A 20,159-nucleotide genomic window follows, 5' to 3' on the forward strand; every position below is an offset into this window, starting at 1 on the left:
CACTGATGATGCATAATATCACCTGATATGATTATTACATTCTCTTTCTTCTTGATTCCAGAGTTTGAGTTTTTGAATGAATCCAGATGGTTCGATTGGCTAAATCCTGTACAGATCATTGATTTGATTTTGAAGAGATGAAGAGAAGTCGTCTTCCTTTTGGTTGGGAGCGGGATTGGCTGAGGCCTCTGATTGTGAGCTCTGTGCTTTTTGTTTTTCTGTTTCTTTTGGTGGCTCTAGGGCATGGAAGATCTTCATCCAGCGCCGATGTAGCTTCCCGACAGCAATCGACGGGTTTGTATCGAAAGACTGGAACCGACGTCCAGCTATTAAAGCTTCCGAAGTTGCCGAAATTCGCTTACTTGATTTCTGGATCCAAGGGGGATGGACAACGGTTGAAACGAGTTCTGCAGGCGGTTTATCACCCTTGGAATTATTATTTGTTGCATCTTGATCTGGAGGCTCCTCTGACTGAACGACTTGAGCTGGCCAAGTATGTAAAGTCGGATGCGGTATTGAGGAAGTTCGACAATGTTTGGGTTGTTGGGAAAGCCAACTTGGTAACCTATAAGGGTTCCACTATGATTGCTTGCACGCTTCATGCCGTCGCTATTTTACTGAAGAAGGCCAAGGATTGGGATTGGTTCATTAATCTAAGCGCGTCAGACTATCCCCTCATGTCGCAAGATGGTGGGTTAATCGCTTTTGTGGTTTTAATGTGGATTAAATCATCAAATTTGTCCATCTCTATCTAACAGTTTTTGGGACCCAGTAACAGTTTTGGTAGGTAGCATTGCTGGAATTCTTTTTTGCTTAAATTTATTTATTATTTTGCGACGAATTCCTGATCTTTTAAATCGAACATAATGTTTTAAAAAATAGTTTCTTTCACCACTCCCTGGTTGTTGAATGAATTCCGGAGGCTTTTGTTCTATTGTGTTTCTGCCAAATGAATCTGCTTCAACCAGGCTCAAGTCAAGTGAGTGAACTGGTAGCCACTCATTTGGTCCCGCTTCTGGACTGCTTTATCATTGATGATATTGAGAGAGCCTATATTCTGCTTGGTCCTAAAAGGAGAAGTAGCTATCGGTGCATTTTGAGTCCTTTGAATCCCTCATAGGCTTATTACAATGCAAACTCTACTTACTTTCTCAAATTGTGAGAGATTCGTTGACAGAAATAATCCTGGAAGGAACTGAACAATGCATATTACAAAATTGCTACCCACCCCCTGCCACACATATGCACAAGCACACTGAAGTCTGAAATTTTTTTTTCTTATGCTTCAGTAATTTCCTTGCCTTATTTAGAAACAATTACTCGTAAACTTATCTATCGTAACTCTCTTTAGTTTCCTTCCCTCTCACATATTAAAAAAGTAGCAAAGGAGGCATAAAAAATAATTTTGCTGCATGATGAACTGATTAAAAGGATGTGTAACACTTTGTGGTTATTGCTGGTGTTTGAATCCTTTTGTATGCACAACTCAGTGGTAGCCCTCTTGTTCAATCATGGGAAAAGGAAAATCATTTAAGATGTGTGTTGGAAAATTTTCCAGTGAAGAAACCTGTGAGGTGTGCTTTTTCCTTCCCGGTGAATGTGGTATGCACTGGGTGAAGTCCGGAAAGTTGGGTGCTTTTTCCTTCTCAGTGAATGTGGTATGCGTGGGGTGAGGTCTGGGAAATGTGTTCCAGAGGATCTGAGCTCTTAGTGTTTCCCTGCCAATAGTGGCATTCTCTGGTTTTAACCATACCAGGAGTATGCACATTGATGCATTAATAGTGTACCAAATGAAGAGTGCATGTCAGTACATAGGAGGATTTATGATTGAAAGGTCATGTTTCCTAAACGGCTCTATCTATTTCATCAAGTATTTTTTTTTGCAAAGCCTGCTGGAAGGATTATTTCCATTGCTACAAGAAAGTGTTAACTTGTTACTAGTGCCATAAAGCATATTTTCTTAGATGTGCAAATGCAAGGCATAAGTGTCAAACTCACTATCATGAAGATATATTTTCCTGTCACCATCCCTTCACTCCATTAAAAAAGTTATGCCATTTCTAGAAAAAGCATCAAGATATAGTTCCTCATGCATGTAAACAACTAAGCAATGCCTTATGGCCCTTATCCAATGTTCATGGTTGTGTTTACAAACTTTATTAGAAGGACGGTAGGACTTACTAGCAGCATGATGGACTATAGTAATCTAGAGGTATTTGATCTTGGCTGATAGCTTCTGTCAGTCTACTGATCTATGCTTATTGCTTAACCTCTCTTGTTCCCTTTTGGTGCAGACCTTCTTCAAGTTTTTTCTTATTTGCCTAGGGATCTGAACTTTCTTGAGCACACAAGTAATATTGGGTGGAAGGAGTAAGCATACAGTTCATGTGTTTTTTTTTTATTATCTCCAGTGTCTTCAGTTTTGGTGGTGTTTCTTATTGCTCATTGAAGTGGAGAATAAGTTCCCCCTATCTTCTTTTTGTTGATATCATGCAGGTTTCAAAGAGCTAGGCCAATTATGATAGATCCAGGATTTTATCATTCAAATAAATCTGGTGTATTTTGGGCAAAGGAGAGAAGGGCTATGCCTTCTGCTTTCAAGTTATTCATGGGTATATCTTCTATCTTAACTAATCTACTATTCTTTTTGTAATGCTGGATTATCATTTATTGTTTGGGTTAATGTCTTAATGATGGGTGTCCCCACCCCTCCACCCTCCAACAGAAGTGTTCAAAATATTAAAAAAATTTGAACCTAGATTCTGGTTAAAATGATGAAACCTATAACACAATTTTGTGTTTATTGTATTTTGTTGGCACAATGGATGTCTTGATGTGGGGAAGGATTTGAGAGTCACAAATTAATTGGCTGTAGATTTTGTGTTATTGGTGCTATTTTACAAAATGGAAGGAAAGCAGTTTTTATTCCCCAAAGAATTAATTTTTTCTTTTTGAAATATTCCAGATTCCATATGCATGTCAAAGAACTTTAATTTTTTTGAGCATGGTTCAATTCAGTTAATTTGAATTTAAGATTCTGCATTTGCATGTGCATGCTCAAAATTGCTATTTTTTATTTTTATTTTTATGTATGTCAGATTAGGGTTGGGTTAAGATTATTCATTGGACCTGTCCTGTTTATCATTGGGTTTGAAGAATCCAAACCTAACTTGGTTCAGGTGGCAGCTTCCATTGTAAAACTTCTGGTTTTGGTTCACAAAGGGATTATGTTTTAAGGTTTTTCATCCTATTGTATGCAAGTAGGGCATGGAAGATATATGCACCAACTTGAGGGGGAGTGTTAATGTGTGTCTAGATCCTAGTTAAAACATGATTGAAACGGCATACCGTTTTTTTCCTGTTTTAAACGTGTTCTGCTGAACTCATCCCAAACGAATGCCAAAAACACGGGTCTGTTTGGGTTGGGTGTATTAAACACGATTTAAATGCGTTCCCGTTTTATTTGAACCAAAAAAAGGCTATAATACATCCCCATCCTTTAATAATATTTTAATTTTAAATTTTAAAAAGTAACAAACTAACAATTGTAACCTACCACTCTTAGAAAAGCAGTAGTTACACACAGCCATTATTCATACCCTTTAGAGTGACAACTCACGTCATTTTAAAGCCAGCCTCTGCTCTTACTCTCTCCGATCTCTTTGATGTGGGATTATTTTTACACACAACACAAGCTCCAACTTCACTGTCAGACCATGCGACCACCACAATTTATTGAACCATGTAATGGTAATCACTGTATTCAGATCTGGATTCTGGATCTGATATAAACACGTTGAAATGAGACGGTGAGAGATGTGATTTGGATTTGGTGACTGTAAAGTTGGACCCAACTTCCAATCAAGTGGAAGGAAGCGGTGTATTTTTTTCTCCTGTTTGGAATTCTTAGCTAAAAGTCATTTTCATATTATTCCATTGGACATCCTTAAGATTATTTCTAAGGCTGATGGAACTCTTGTTTGGGTCATATGGCTGATTCCACCATTGGATATACAATGTACACCTTTGGGTCACTAATATGTCATGCCATATGGTTGAATCTTCTGTTTGTTTGTTTTTTTTTTTTTTTTTTTGGGTTTTGATGATGAAATCATTAATTGTTTAAAATGTATATATTGCCATTTTTTTGGTCCCATCCTTGAAAAAACTAAACGTTTCTTTGGGTCACTAATATGGCATTCCATTTGGTTGAATCTTCTCTGTTTGTTTTTTTTTTGTGGTTTTTGTTTTGATGATGAAATCATTAATCGTTTAAAACGTGTATATTGCTGTTTTTTTTGGTCTCGTCCTTAAAAAACTAAACGTTTAAAACGTGTACCGTCCATTTTCGTTTTTTTTTTGTTGCTGTTTTTAAAATATTTGTCCTTTATTTTTACCGTCCCATTTAATTTTTAAGCTGTTTTAGACACGCTGTTCCGAACAAATTTTTTTTTGCCATTCGCGTTTTCACTAACTATGGTCCAGATACATTGTGTGTGTGTGTATGTGTGTTAGGATAAGGATTGCGACTCATCCTTACCTAACATTCCCTATTTGTAATCCCTTCTCCTCCCTTCTTGTATCTGTAAATAATGGCGGCCTGTCAATCTAGGTAAGTCAATCTATTCTCTCAATCTCTTCCTTTCAACTGAACTTTACTCCTGATGTCCTAACTTTTTTTTTTTTGGGTGAGCGACTTCCTATCCTAACTTGAAATCTGAAGTGAAACCCTTATATAAATATTGAAATCTTAATTCCTTCTACAAAAATAAAGATAGACAAGAGACTTTGACTTTGGAAGGGATTTGATTGCTTAATGTTATGAGAATTGGTCTTTTGGTGAAAAAAAAGTCATCTATAGATGGTGAAACATGAGTGCCACACAATGACTTAATTAACTTCAGAAATTCCAACACTTCAGTTAAGCTTATTTCATGTATTATGAAGTATATGTGTAAGATAATTTAAGTAGCTTAGTACATGTTCTAAGGGAATAACTTGAACTGGTGTGCATGAAAATTCTATACAAGCAATGGTTGTAGAGAAGAAATATATGAGAACATAGATTTGGATAAAGTATCAGCATGATGTGTGAGTTTCAATTTCTGACCTAAACAAATTTCAGAAAATGGTATGTTGTTACATCGGAGACTGAAGCTACAGTGGTGGGCTCTTCTTGGCCCTTTGGCTGTATAAGATACACACATCACACAAGTCGTTTGTTTTTATTTTTTCATTCCTTGGAAGTTGCAACCTCTTCATGTCTTTGGTGAATTAAGCTGTTATTTATTATTCCATTGGCATGAGCATTGAATCATATGAAACTATGAGATCTTTTGATTTTAGGATATGCACTATCTTTTTCCCCTAAGTGGAATACTGTTTCTCAGCTTTCTGAACAGTAGTTATTTCCTTGTATTTAGGGATGCAGAACTTCCAAGATGCATAAATTTTAGACAGTTCAATGGCTGTGTTAAACTTGTAGGCGACCACAAACCATTTATTTATTTCCTTTCTTGGTTCCAGAGTATTGGTTAGGTTAGAATACATTTGCATGCTAGCGAGTAAATATGGGATTTTTATCCGAATTTTTCGGCAATGATGCTTGGAGATTTTTTTTTTATAGTCAAGACTTGTTTTGCCTTTTTATGTTCTCGGCTTCTTGTCTTTGTTTAGTAGATAGGGATGCAACTTGAACCTTGCTAATACAGGCCCTATCTGGCTCGGCTCAACCCATTTTTCCCTTGGCTTGGTGGGTTTTTAGAGTGTGGGCTGGGCTAGGGCTTGGGAGTTGGGACCAACCAAAGGAAGGCCAGCATGGACTAGGATTGTAACCTCATTTACACCCGATCCCAAACGCAACCTTATATACATGGAAGCTTGTAGATTCTTGCTTGTAGGTTATCAGTATATGGTAAACCGGGAGAGCCAAACCCAATCAACTCCAGTCTGATTTAGAATATCATGCTAGTGAAGCTGGTTTTAAGATTAGAAAACATCAACCTGAAGTTGAGCTGCTGAATTAGGATTCAGGTTATGCATCGTTTGATTGGGTGTGTGTAGAAACCAACCTGGCCTTACGACCTCATACGCTTTCCGATTTCCCATAAACACTCTAGAAGCCTCTCCTACTCTCTGAGACATCCTGGTCAATGATACTTTTTGGACAACACATCAGACCACTACTGTTTTATTGCATCAAGTATTGCTTACTGGATCTTATGTACTACCTACTTGAGACCTTGACTGGGAGATATCAACTTATTATTTATCTAAAGCCTAAATAAATTGTGCACAAACTATATGTGTGTGTTGAGGGGAATAAAATATATAGATAAAGAGGTTTATGAATTAATAAATCTGAAGTTTCCTATTCAACCCCAAATATAGGGGCCTTAAGGGTACTGGACAAAACTAAAATGTGGCTGGGGGCCCATAACAGGAGTTCCTTGGAGGATTGGACCATCTCCATGTAGTGAGACTCCTAAGTGCAAGTGACACATATACCAGTTTCTCTGGCTTGTTAAATCAAGTGATAATCATACCTTCTGCATAAAATCCTCGAGATGTTAATTTATTGCGTACATAGTTTACTTCTGTAGTCGGGCAAGGAGCCACCTCCTGTAGTTCTATCAAAAGTTTAAAAAAAAAAAAAAAAGGGAAAAAAGAGGAAGTCAAAGGATTCAGTTCATTGTTTTCAATACCGAATAGGGATATTAGTTTTAGGAGATTCAGTGCATATCAACTTGTTCACGATTTTGTACTTCTTTTAGTATTGTTAAATCAACCTCATCTGAAATATTAAAATTTTCTGCAGGTTCGGCGTGGGTAGTACTGACAAGATCATTCCTGGAATTTTGTGTGTGGGGCTGGGATAACCTCCCTCGAACCCTACTCATGTACTATACAAACACCCTGTCATCCCCAGAGGGCTACTTTCATACTGTCATTTGTAATTCCAAAGACTACCAGAACACAACGGTTAACCATGACTTGCACTATATAAGGTGGGATAATCCTCCAAAGCAGCATCCAATTACCCTAAAGTTTGAACATTTTGATGAGATGGTCCAGAGTGGGGCCCCTTTTGGACGTAAATTCAGAAAAGATGCTGCCATTTTAAACAGAATTGATTGGAAGCTCTTGAGGAGATCAGATGGCCGGTTTACACCAGGGGGTTGGTGCATGGGGAGTTCTTTTCTGGGTAGAGATCCCTGTACAATTTACAGGAACCCAGACATTATTAAACCCACCCTCAGTACCAAGAGGCTGGAGAAACTATTAGTGAAGCTTCTTGATCCTGAAACTTTCAGGTCCAGACAATGTAAATAGCTGTATATAATTAAACTTGCACTTGTCTCTATGTTTTATTGGAAGTAGCCATGCATCTAGATGTATTTGATACTCAATATGGATCATGTAACTAACAGCTGCATTTTTCACAGATTTTGGTATATGTGATGCAATGAAACAGAAGTCGGTGCAAACAGCTGCATTCATAGTAGGAAATCTGTCTGATTTTCAAACATTATGGCAAATATAGGAACGGTATAAACAGCATAAACTTTTCCTAGCGAAATATGAGATGGCAAATACAGCAGAAGAGTAATCTAAGTCTAGGTTATAAGATTGTGTTGATGGAATTTTGTTATGACAAGAACTTGAGTCATGTGACTAACTTAGATGATTAGATGGTCACCTGGTTGAGTGTGGACATCTGACCTGTTTTAACATTCTGTTCTTTTGAGTTTTGTAATGAAATAGAAATGTAATACTAAGAGTAGAACCTCAAGTCACCAACTTTCATGGTAAGTTGATGGATCCTGAAAATTTTTACATGGTAAATTTTACTTTGTAAATGTATATTTTATATGTTGAAATGCTTTTTTTTTTAATGATGATAATTGAATTGTTTTCCAATGTTTGTTTCCATTAAAAAACAAGTATTGGAAAACTTTTATACATGTAAAGTTTTGGAAGCCAAATATTTTGGAATGAAAATTTCAAATAAAATTTTACGCCGAAACAAACAAAGGGATAATTATGTTATTTACGTGGTGTATTGTATCCAGACCATAGAATCTCTTAGCTGGTTGAGAGAGTAGTTCAAAATTTTAACTTGGGCAGTTTTAAAGCAACATCAATTCAACCATTATAAATACAAAGATAAAGACAGTAACATGGTGGGATATACCCTGGAGATTGACCTCGGATTTTGATATTGTACACACACTAAGGTTATATGGTCTACACAAATTAGGAGATTGACCCCATTGCCCTAACATGTTTATCACTAAAAAATTAAGAAGTCTCCCAAGTCTTTGAACTTTCAAACTTGTAGGGGGAGTTTGCTAGTTCTTCTAAACAGTCTTAAATTTTTAAACCGCAGATCTACAATTATTGTGCATTACTTTAAATATTTGTCATATGATAGATTTGATTGGACTCAAATTGTGGACAGGTAGACCTCAAGGTTCTTAGTTTACATTTTAAATCTCAACCCGAATAGAGTTTACCAAGTGACAAACTAGAGTTTTGAAAATCATGATCGTGAGAATTTGTAGTGAAGTGATCAAAATTCTATTAGCATGCATGCTAATACATGATAAGATATTTGATTGAATTAGTAATGTATACTTAAGTGGTAACCAATCCACAATAGGATCGCAAATTTCAGGTCCAATTATACTAAATACTTCGATTGGTTTTGAGATTTGAAGGAAATTTCAAAACGATAAAATAAAAAATAAGAAATCAAAGAAGAGAAGAAGAAGATAGGGTAGTCTCATGAGATAAAAAACCCAACAAATACATAATCCAACCCAGAACTTATTTCAATAAAATGATTTATTTGCATCAATTAGATTTTAAAGTTGAACACAACAAGAAAATTTAACCTTTTTTCTCATGCATACGTTATATGATAAGTCTTTTCCGAAGTCCAAACTCCCTAGTCCTTCCCTGCTTTCCGTTATAAAAATTGAAAAAAACAAAAGAATGATTTCTAGTGCAAATACGACAATGGAAGACGGTCCAAAGTTTTTAATTTGGAGCGGAATCCGAAAAAGGGTATTTTCGTCGTTTAATAGTAGCCGGGGTATTTAATGAGTTCCGACTTTCCCCTTGACCACTCTCTGTGGTGTATGGCGGGAATGGACACTCGATTCGTTCGTTTTGAAATCTCTCTCACTCTCTCTCTGGTTTCTTCAGAAGATACCGATCGAGTTTGTGAACCTGTAGTTTTTTCGCTGACTCGCATTGAAAGCTGATCGTGTCATCCGGTAGATATTTCTACTACTCTCTGTTTGTTCTTTCTTCGTCTCCTCTTCTTTCCCCCTTTTCATTCGTGCATGGCTTTGATGATTTTTTCTTCTTTTGTTAATATCACCTTCAGTATTTGGTACAATTGTTGTATAATTTTCTATGCCTAGATTTTCTGGTTCGTGCTAATTTAGGGTTCTTCATTACTTCTATTTGTAACTTTGCTAGGTTTAAATATTTAATCGCAAATTTAGCGTTTTGTACCATAATTGTTAGGGACGGTTAGGAGTTTGTGTGGAATCGTCGGTTGCACTGAGTTGACTCCACTACCAAGGCCTTGGAGGCCGGTCTGGATGTCCAATTCCTTGGCGAACGGGTTGAGATGGATTTTAGTACATACGAAAGCAGGTTGCTGGCTGGGTAGGGGGACGTTCATCATCTCAAAACACGTGATTGGGGATCGAATCAGTCCCTGTTGATCCTGATCTGGATCTGATTGGATTGGATTTGGCCGGAATCAGTCCTAAGAACCCTAGAATCGGCCCTCAGATCTGAAAAATCAGTGATTCTAGGGTTTTGTGGCATTCTTCGGCTGTGTCAAATCGGCTAGAGTTGGGATCGATCATGGCCGTTTATCCAAATTGGCCGAATCACTGATCTAATTCCCAAATTTTGAGGGGATGATTAATTAATGTTAGATGACTTTCTTTTTGTGATCAGCCAGCCCAAACTGTCAAGTTTCTCATGAATAATGAAGGATGGTATTTTTATGATAGCATGCACTCAATGATCATGCATCTGGGTCACTAAGTTTGACCAAGTCATCTTAAAGCTTAGGACATTCTTTGCACAGATTAGCTACAGTTTTTTTGGTGCAAGATTATAATTTTTTGGCAGGATTCTGTTAATCTAAATTTTTGACAACTACTTGAATGCCTCCCTGCGGCCTATGAAGCAGAATTTGGGTGCTGGTACTCCCTAGATTGAGTGCAAAGCTATAGTTGTCATATGACTTCAACCTTGGTTTCTAAAGTGAGTATTGTTCAAGCGCTTAGACTAGATAAATGCAATTGGTACACTTCCAAAGTCAGTGTCATTTGTTCTTTTGGGTTATATTAGAACAAAACTTAAATTATGAATTCTTCCTATGTATTAAATTGAGCCTTTCTTATGGAAATATCTACTTTTTGGTATTCCTTTCAAATTTGAAATTTCTTCTACTCATGGCTGTTGTTACATTTGAAGCCATAAAAAGAACTGATTTTTTTGGGGGGGGGGGGGGGATGTTTTGTCAGGAAGGTGATTGTTCTGCCGATTCAATGGACAAGAACTCCCACAAAGACTGCAGCCGAAGACGTTCAAGTATTGGGACAGCTGTTTCATCTACAAGTGATTGTGGTGTTGTTGTGACTGGATCTGAGAATATCATGGGAGCAAATAACATGGGTACCCGGAAAGAGAATATCAGGTCTTTTGTGATTGTGCTTATATGTTATGCTTTTAGTTTTATTGTAGGCCATTGATTTATTATATTATTCTTTTCCTTGTCACTATTTGGGATGGCCAATGTTGGAGCTGAGATTATCAAAAGTAAATATTAATTCCTGTAAACTTTAAATACTCAAATTAGCTAGAAACTTTGATCTTTTGAGCTCAGATAAATAACTTTTTTTAGCTTATCTGAGAAAAAATAAACCAAGAAACATGTAAAGTGAAAACTCATTCAGATCAAAGGAAAGATACCTAACATAAACATTAGAACTAAAGAGCGTTTCACTAACAAACCATTGTATGCCCTAATGTAGTCCTAGATAGGTAGGAGACCTACTAGGAGTCAGATAACAAGATCAATAGCAAAAGGGTTGCTGGTTCGAATGGACAGCACTAGGTTTTAGGTTAATTCTAGGGTTTAGGATGGGAATTTGGGAATGGGTCTTATATGGCTTTAACATGCAGGTCTAGGGTGCTTTTATGGTATATAAATAATAGGATTTGGGAAGGTTTTAAAATTCTGCAATTCTGGACAGAATTGAGTTACAGGTTTTGGGTTTTAATGGAGTAGAGGAATGGAGGGGATAGAGTGGGAGTTATGAGCTGGATTTTGGATGGAGTGTGGGGAGAGGTGTGGGGGATATAGGCTAGAAGTTTGGTTTGGAATTGATGGACAGATTTGAAATTATGAAGGAGTCCTAGTTAAGGTAGGAGTTGTAGGTTTAATGGAAATTAGGGTTTGATGGATGGAGGGGGGTGTGGATTAGGTTAGAGGATGAAGAGGGGAAGGATATATGCAGGAAACTAAGATTACTTACTGGTTTGATCTCCTTCAGAGGCAACAGCAGTAACAGCTTGAAGAAGCTCGGTTGTAGAAGAAGAAGAACCTCTCGGTACTGGACAGATGCAAGGAGTCGCAAGAGTCCACCCACCCTATCCACCTTGAGATCCACAAGGATATACACTCACAAAGAGCAGCAACAATGGCAGCAAGCATAAAGTTAAATTTTATTAATCAAATTCGTATTCAAGGCTTTGCCCCCTTACAACCTTATATAAAAGACTCAAAAATAGACTTCTACTCTAAAAAGGAAAGGCCTAACCCTATCCCTAACCTATTAGGTAATTTAAACTGACTAGGAAACTAAAATAGTAAAGGAAATAGACTCAAAACATGGCTGGACTTATGGAGTCCTAATCCAGCCCAACTTACATCACATGACCACTTAAGTTGTCACATGACCACTTAACCAAGTCACATGATCACTTAAATTGAACCAATTAGATGTAACCAATTTGAACCGGTTCAATTAAAAAACATAAAAATAAACTAAGTATTAGACTAATCCCGTATGCAACTTATATACCCCTAGTTTAGGCTCATTAAAGTGGCTTAATACATAGAAAACCCTTGGGAACAAAGTCCCAACATGTATATAACCCAACCCTAGGCTTATTTCTAAAGAAATAAGCCAATTTCTATGATGAACCTGCATCAACTCTCCCCAACTTGAAAAAATTCGCCCTCGAATTTTGCAGTGATGGGAGGGGGGGAATCAACATGTGATCAGCAGCTTTGACCATCCCCAAACAAAATTCCGATGAGGCAGGAACATTGGGGATAAAGTCTTCAATGCGTGGAGCTTGCTCTTCGAAGAACCATGGTGGCATAACAAACTCTATGTGTTCTTTCTTTGAATCAGCAACAACTGTCAATGTCTCGTCCATAGAGCCTTCAGTGTTAGCAACCTTCTCATCTAATGCATGAGACACAAGCTCTACCTCTTCAAGAACAGCATCTTGAAGGTCATTGTTTTCCTTTGGAATGCTCTCAATCTACTTTTCGTCTTCTACTATTTCAGCTTTGTCTACTTTGTTCTCTTCAATGTATACCTCTTCAGTAGAATCTTCTACAATTGTGTTTTGGACTTCAACATCAATTTGATGGCCGAGCTACTCAATTATGATCTCAACTACTGGTGCAGCTTGGTCTACTTGAATTTCTTTAGCTGTTGGTTCTTGAATCTCTTCAACACAAACTGCCTTAGAATCTTCTGTTGGTACATCCGCCATTGGTGAAACTTCAAACACAGTCAATGCTACTTGCGTTTGAGTTGACATGTTCGGCAGTCCCTGTGGCTGTACAATTGATGTGGTCACCTTTGGTTGTAACCTTTTTAGAGTAAACAAATGGTATAGACGGTGTCGATCAGGTAGGACACACGAGTTGTTTTTAGGTTTAATCCAACCTTGTCGCTCGTCCAACCAATTACAACCTACTGCAATAATGCTCCTTGGAGATGGTACCGGCTTACACCAAGCACCATTAGAGTATGAGGAACATTCAAATTCAACAAAGACTTGACCTGTAGGCATGATACAAATCTCTCTTGACTGGGACAACATATTCACCACGGATTGTGAAATAATGTTGTTACGTCGCCTCTCATCAACAATTAATATGGCTGTGCTCCCATTGGGTAGACGAACTCGGGTCTTAAAAATGAATGGAGGTGGGTCTTTCGAGGCTTGGTTGGAGCTTCCCTCCACCATAGCTTTGATACCACTTAATGTAGTCCTAGATAGGTATGAGACCTACTAGGAGCTAAATAACAGGATCAATAGCAAAAGGGGTTGCTGGTTCGAATGGACAGCACTAGGTTTTAGGTTAATTTTAGGGTTTAGGATGGGAATTTGGGAATGGGTCTTATATGGCTTTAATATGCAGGTCTAGGGTGCTTTTATGGTATATAAATAATAGGATTTGGGAAGGTTTTAAAATTCTGCAATTCTGGACAGAATTGAGTTGCAGGTTTTGGGTTTTAATGGAGTAGAGGAATGGAGGGGATAGAGTGGGAATGAGCTGGATTTTGGATGGAGTGTGGGGAGAGGTGTGGGGGATATAGGCTAGAAGTTTGGTTTGGAATTGATGGACAGATTTGAAATTATGAAGGAGTCCTAGTTAAGGTAGGAGTTGCAGGTTTAATGGAAATTAGGGTTTGATGGATGGAGGGGGGTGTGAATTAGGTTAGAGGATGAAGAGGGGAAGGATATATGCAGGAAACTAAGATTACTTACTGGTTTGATCTTCTTCAGAGGCAGCAGCAGCAGCAACAACTTGAAGAAGCTCAGTTGTAGAAGAAGAAGAACCTTCCGATACTGGACAGACGCAAGGAGTTGCAGGAGTCCACCCACCCTATCCACCGTGAGATCCACAAGGATATACACTCACAAAGATCAGCAATAATGGCAGCAAGCATAAAGCTAAATTTTATTAATCAAATTCGTATTCAAGGCTTTGCCCCCTTACAACCTTATATAAAAGACTCAAAAATAGACATCTATTCTAAAAGGCAAGGGCTAATCCTATCCCTAACCTATTAGGTAATTTAAACTGACTAGGAAACTAAAATACTAAAGGAAATAGACTCAAAACATGGCTGGACTTATGGAGTCCTAATCCAGCCCAACTTACATCACATGATCACTTAAATTGAACCAATTAGATGTAACCAATTTGAACCGGTTCAATTAAAAAACATAAAAGTAAACTAAGTATTGGGCTAATCCCGTATGCAACCTACATACCCCTAGTTTAGGCTCATTAAAGTGGCTTATTACATAAAAAACCCTTGGGAACAAAGGCCCAACATGTATATAACCCAACCCTAGACCTATTTCTAAAGAAATAAGCCAATTTCTATGATGAACCTGCATCATGCCCCTAATATTCTCTTATTTTCCTTATAAAGAAAGTCATTCTCCTTGTATACATTGTCTACATACATATTAGAATGGAAAAAAAATACCCAACTAAAAAGCTATTTCAATTTTGTTCTTTGCAGCCACCTTACTAGTACTCGGCAGTTACATCTTACCCTCTACCTGCCTGGACCCTGTTGGTAGCGCTATTGTATTGGCTAGGGGAATTAGTCTCCCACTTGCTTTCTGGTTGACATTTTGACTGCTCTGGTCACAAGTTGATTCAGTGTTTTTTCCATTTGCAGCACTAAAAAGAAGAAAAGAGTTTCACGGATTATAGATGGGGGACTTCGTGAATTAAGCATCATAGGTCAGAAATTGTCTTCCACATGCTATAATATTATCATGCTTCTCAATCTGTATTTTTTTTTTCTCTTTAGATGTTCACCTAGCTACCGTTTTAGGGATGAACTGTGCTTGCCTGGATTGACTTCATTACATAGATTTCTCAATGATAAATGACATGCTAATGCTGATATTAAATATCTTCACCAAAACTTAGGGGTTTTATTTTCCTTAATCTAAATCTAACAAAAAATTTAAAAACAAATGTGTACTTAGCTGCACATAATAGATTTTATTGGGAGAATGGTTTTGTTGTTTGAAATCCACCTCACTCTATATTGTTTGTCCTTTTAGTTTGTAAGAAGGTTGAGTGCAAGGGAAGAACCACATACAGTGAGGTAATTTCTGTTTGCCCCTTTTCGAATGTCATTTCTTATTGCCTGTATTTAGAAACTTTTGTTAATCTAATTTATCTAGAAAAAGTTTTATGAGTGGAGAAAGCAGGCAGAGAATGTTAATGACAACACTTTGTTCATAGAATCAGGTGGCTTAAATCATAACTGTTGCTTTCTATGCCAATTCAAGTTTGATGATGATTGTCCTCATCTATGGGGTTTAAACATATGTTCTGACATCCTACTCTGCAACCATTCACTTGTATCATGACATTGACTTCCATCTGATATTTCAACCATAGATCATGATTCTCGATTCATTTGCAGAAATGATTTTTTCCACCATTTCAAGTGGACATCTCTGTTGTCATGTCCCATTGTTTGGTCTAGTTAAAAAGTTTTACGTTGTTTATTTTTCTCTCTATTACTCCAATCTATTATTATTCCATTACATCAAGCTGAATGGGTCATGCTGTCTAGGTTGCGGATGAAATTATAGTTGAATCTGCTGCAAAACGCAATAATTCCATGTCTTTGGATGAGGTCTGATGCAAACAAGACTTTTAAGCACCTTACGGGTTTTGGTTAATGCTTGATGAGTTGAGTAATGATTTTTAGCTTTAATTTTAGTTTACGTGCAAGTTAGTAAGTTATGTTCTCTCAAATTAGCAGTTTGATGAGAAGAACATACGAAGACGGGTTTACGATGCAATAAATGTCCTCATGGCACTGAATATTGTAACTAAAGACAAGAAGGAAATCCAGTGGAAGGGACTCCCCTGTACGGACACAAAGGATCTGGAAGATCTAGAGGTGTGTAGTAAAGCTCTTTACATGGTAATATCTTTCTGTTTCAACTGAACAAACTTAGTTAATGTTGTATTCTTTCACTGTTTAATGAAACTGAATACATTAACATCCACTTAATAATATTTTTTACTTTATCTATTTTACAGGGAGTGCGGATCAAGCTTATAAATTCGATCCAAAAGAAAGCAGCCTACTTGCAAGATTTGGAAGAGCAAGTAATTATTTAGCTCCTTCTTACCTATGTTTCATGTTGTATTATAGCTCTATGCAATGTGATCAATTTGGCAATAGGTTCTGCATTGTGTTAGTTATTTGTTCAATGAAAACTTTGGAGATACTAACTTCCTCCTATTTATAGTGAAGTAGTTTCGTTCTTTGATATTCTATTTTTTTCCTTAAAAAAGATTGTAGGTATCCAGAACCTGATTCGGCGCAATCAACAAATGGACATGTCTGGAATTTCTTCGGAAGGGTTTTCTTTGCCTTTTATATTGGTTCAAGTGGGTCCCTCTCCTTTTTAATATTGATTTCATACTTGTTGAAACATGTGATTCATTGATTCTGTTTCTATGTTCATATTTTGCCTCTTTCTTATTCAGAGCATGTGATGGTCTTGGATTAGATGTTTTTAACATTTATGATGACTTTGAATGGGCTCCTTTCCAGCTTATAGTTAAGCACTCGTTTCACAATTGTGGTTGCAATTGCTCTAGCTAACTTTTTGTTGAAATGATTTTGGAGGAACATTGTTTGTAAATAATGCCCAGGAGAAACAACTCAAAATTTTGTATTTGGATTAGTTACTGTTAATATAGGTTACTTTCGGTGAGAAAATTGTGGTTATTCTTATTGCATGTGCATATATTATAGTAAGGCAGTAGGAGTATATCTATCTATTACATTGTTATCTTGTTATTGTGATCTCTAGGTTTGCTCTTGTGAGGAATAGTACTATCTGTCCATTCCATTAAAATTTGCTCGACTTCCATATTCAATGTGTATGTCCCTTTGATCTTAATTATAGCACTCTCTATTGTTTTTTTTCTTCTACATTGCTTGCTATGTGCTGGATTTGTGAAATTATAATTTTATTCTTCCTCCTATCTTCCATGGCTGATTGCTTTGAACCTTTTTGGTGATTTAAAATGCACTTTTCGAACTGCTTCTTTCATCAGTATTTATCTGCTAGTAGTTCGCTGACACTTCCCACCTTTCCTGTGGAAAATTTTTCCAGAGCTGACTTACTATTACACAGATGATTGACAGGACTTGTTGATAACATTTTGTTTTCTCCAAACGTCACTCAGATGCAATGATTTTTGAACCTTCCAAACCTTGATCATGCTGAGTCTATTACATTCCAATTTATAGACAAAAACATCTGTAATTACTTGTATGTATTCCAAGGTTGAAAACTAAGTAATGACTATAAGAAATTAATAGATGTTCTGTTTTATGGATATAACCACAGGAACTTTTGAGTCCCTAGAAGTTATTTACTATTGTCTGGTCTCCGCAGTTTCCAGTTGTTGTAGAAAGAACAAACCAACACCACACAAAACTGCTTGGCACCTATTTGGGTTGGATCTTCTCTTGCATTCCCCTTCCCCCTCAACCCTCCTAACTCCTCCACCTCTATGATGCCTGCAGAGGTGGGAAAAGCATGTTATGGGTAGTTTTTAAAATATATTGGGATCCATTGTCATTAATATAAGTCTGATATGTGAACAAATCTGTGCCATAATTTGTTTCTCATTACCTTTAAAGGCAGGTAAGATGATGCCTTCAGAGGTGAGGAAAAAAATGTCGTGGGTAGTTTGTAAAATAAATTGGGATCCTGTGTCATTAATATACTCCTTTTGTTTTTACTTGTCATTAATATCTCTGATATATAAACAAATCTGTGGCATATTTTTTTTGCCTTGCCTTTAAAGGCATCATCAAGAAGTTAGCAGTAGGGAGTACATAAGTAAGAGTGTTTTCAAATGCTAAGGCATGCTGCAAGGCATTCTACTTGCCTACAGGGTAGATAGTCTCAGAAGCACAAATAGTTAATATTTAAAGAAATTGATAAATACATGAAATTTTCTTATAAATAAAAAAGATCAAATATGCAAGGGGAATATACAAAGAAGATGAGAACAACAGGTTTTGAGGGTTAATGGAAGCATATAAATCCAACATTTTATGGAGTCAGATGCATGCATTGTTTGCCTCGGTCACACTCAGAGAGTAACCCTTAAACCTTGAGATATTTTTCATAACGCTCACTTCAAGGCGAACCTTAAAAACTTTCAAAAACAATGATGTGAACATGCACACCCACACGAGGACTTTCTCCCATGCACTTAGAATCAAGGTTTTGCTTTATATATTGTAAATTATTTCTTACATGCCAATTTGACTTGGTGTTTACTTGCATATTTCCTGGTTCTCTTTCATTTTCCTCTGGAAATAGACCCGTCCGCATGCTACAGTTGAAATTGAGATCTCTGAAGACATGCAGCTGGTGCACTTTGACTTTAACTGGTAATGCTACTCCTCCCATCTTCTTACCAAGAAAACAATTTATTGAATTTTAGGATAAGCATTTGCACATGTTAGGAGGATGATCCTTCTACCCTGAAAATATGATTACCATGTTCTCAGCTAAAGCCATATCCAGTTTTATCTTGTCTTCTGAAGCTTTAGAGGCATGGCGATGAATTTCCATTGGTCTGACACTTCAATATTCTCATTGGCAGCACACCTTTCTCCTTGCATGACGATGCATACATTCTCAAGTTAATGCAGTATTACCACTTGCCGAGGAGTCGATGTGTTACCCAGAGAAGAGTGGCTCACTCATCTTCAAGCTTTGATCCTTGACAGTTTAGAGAAGTACCCTGGGCTCCATGACATTCTGGAATTCTAAAATTGATGACATGGTAGTTTGCTACTCTTAGTTTACAGTTTGAAAGAATGGGCTTGTAAATAACTACCCCACCTTTTGAATATATATATCAGGCTGTAGACCTATATTTACTGTAGGAAAAAGAAGGCTGCCAGGCTGTGTACAGCCTACGCCAGACACAGGAAAATTATTTTTAGAAATTTTCTCCATTTTTGAAGAGAGTCAGTCCACTGAGTCTCTGTTCAACACTAGAGTTGAACAGAACTGGGACCAACTATAGAAATTATCCAACCCTAATACTTTGAACAGGAAAAAACTTGGGTGAGAGCATGCAGGCACACACAATCAACACCCCTGTTGTCCGAATGCTGTGACACCACACGGCCACACCCACGCCCCTATTATACTGTAACTACCATGTGGCAGCTAGGTTAGTATCCAAAATCAGTGACGTGTGTATGCACTACCTTTTAATGTGTTATTATATTCCATTTAAAAAATTGTTTGAAAAGTGGGACTGTATAAGTAATGGAGATTGTTAAGGAAACAGGGGAAAACCGCCACATATGATGGTCATTTAATTGAAAGAGACGATCAAATTTGAACATATGGTCTATCCAATGAATTCCCTGTCTATCTATAGTTTGGATGGTACTTATCTAAACCCTAGTTTGCAAATTTGGATTTGGGAATTATTCGAAATAATTTTTTTGGTTAATTTAAAAATTCGGTTAAAGAAGCGGATGAAATAAAATTTGGATTCGAAAATTATTTGCTTTACAAAAAATAATTTTGACAAAAAATTTGGACGTTATTTTTAATATTTGTAGTACATATTTAACATTATCAATCAATTATCAAATGTGCATAATTTGTAAATGATATAAAAATTGGGATAACATTTGTTTCATTAATCAAAAAACATAATCAAGTTATATTTTGGGATGACATGTTGTTCTTGATGATATAATTTTTTCCTTGATAAATCTTGACTATATGATTGTGATTACAACATTAGGTCATTTTTTTTTACATAAAATTCAAGTTGAGACCTTTTGAATTGATCATGGATATTTTACTGAGTCGTGTGCCAAAATGTTTGTTTTTAACGATTATATGGTTTTAAACCATCAACACAATAAAAAAAAAAGTACAGTTATTCGACAAGTTTTTGTTTTTTTGCTATTGACTATTAAGTTCTAACAAAAAAAATTTTTTTTAAAAAAGAAAGACTTCTAACCAAGAATTACATATTAGATAAT

The 20,159-nt window shown here is 36.7% G+C and overlaps 2 protein-coding genes across 3 annotated transcripts in view; both read left to right on the forward strand.

Moving 5' to 3' along the window:
* LOC122672351 (beta-glucuronosyltransferase GlcAT14C) overlaps positions 1-7,487 on the forward strand; it is a 7,513-nt gene extending 26 nt beyond the window's left edge. The window contains exons 1-4 of the mRNA XM_043870089.1: positions 1-690; positions 2,295-2,370; positions 2,497-2,612; positions 6,818-7,487. The exon at positions 1-690 is cut by the window's left edge and continues 26 nt beyond it. Of these exons, the coding sequence (XP_043726024.1) occupies positions 138-690; positions 2,295-2,370; positions 2,497-2,612; positions 6,818-7,332 (1,260 nt within the window). The 5' untranslated portion in view covers positions 1-137 and the 3' untranslated portion in view covers positions 7,333-7,487. The remainder of the gene's footprint in view (positions 691-2,294; positions 2,371-2,496; positions 2,613-6,817) is intronic.
* A 2,823-nt stretch (positions 7,488-10,310) lies between these two features.
* LOC122660816 (transcription factor-like protein DPB) lies at positions 10,311-18,938 on the forward strand. Of its 2 annotated transcripts, none has more exons than XM_043856058.1 (10): positions 10,311-10,334; positions 10,557-10,729; positions 14,760-14,824; positions 15,154-15,197; positions 15,675-15,737; positions 15,864-16,007; positions 16,151-16,219; positions 16,409-16,504; positions 18,463-18,533; positions 18,749-18,938. In XM_043856058.1, the coding sequence occupies exons 1-10, from the start codon at positions 10,326-10,328 to the stop codon at positions 18,870-18,872; spliced, it is 858 nt and encodes a 285-aa protein (XP_043711993.1). In that variant the 5' UTR covers positions 10,311-10,325; the 3' UTR covers positions 18,873-18,938. The 2 variants fall into 2 exon arrangements, with proteins under 2 accessions (XP_043711993.1, XP_043712002.1); XM_043856067.1 differs by having other exon boundaries at positions 15,867-16,007.
* The last annotated feature ends 1,221 nt before the right edge of the window (positions 18,939-20,159 follow it).

The sequence above is a fragment of the Telopea speciosissima genome, chromosome 1 (genome assembly GCF_018873765.1).
Source record: "Telopea speciosissima isolate NSW1024214 ecotype Mountain lineage chromosome 1, Tspe_v1, whole genome shotgun sequence".
In the NCBI taxonomy this organism is placed as follows: domain Eukaryota; kingdom Viridiplantae; phylum Streptophyta; class Magnoliopsida; order Proteales; family Proteaceae; genus Telopea; species Telopea speciosissima.

Bases quoted from the DNA above. Each gene is read 5' to 3' on its own strand.
- LOC122660816 (XM_043856058.1), top strand. The intron at 10,730-14,759 runs GTCTTTTGTGAT...TTCCATTTGCAG, and splicing joins ACCCGGAAAGAGAATATCAG to CACTAAAAAGAAGAAAAGAG. The intron at 16,505-18,462 runs GTGGGTCCCTCT...CTCTGGAAATAG, and splicing joins TGCCTTTTATATTGGTTCAA to ACCCGTCCGCATGCTACAGT.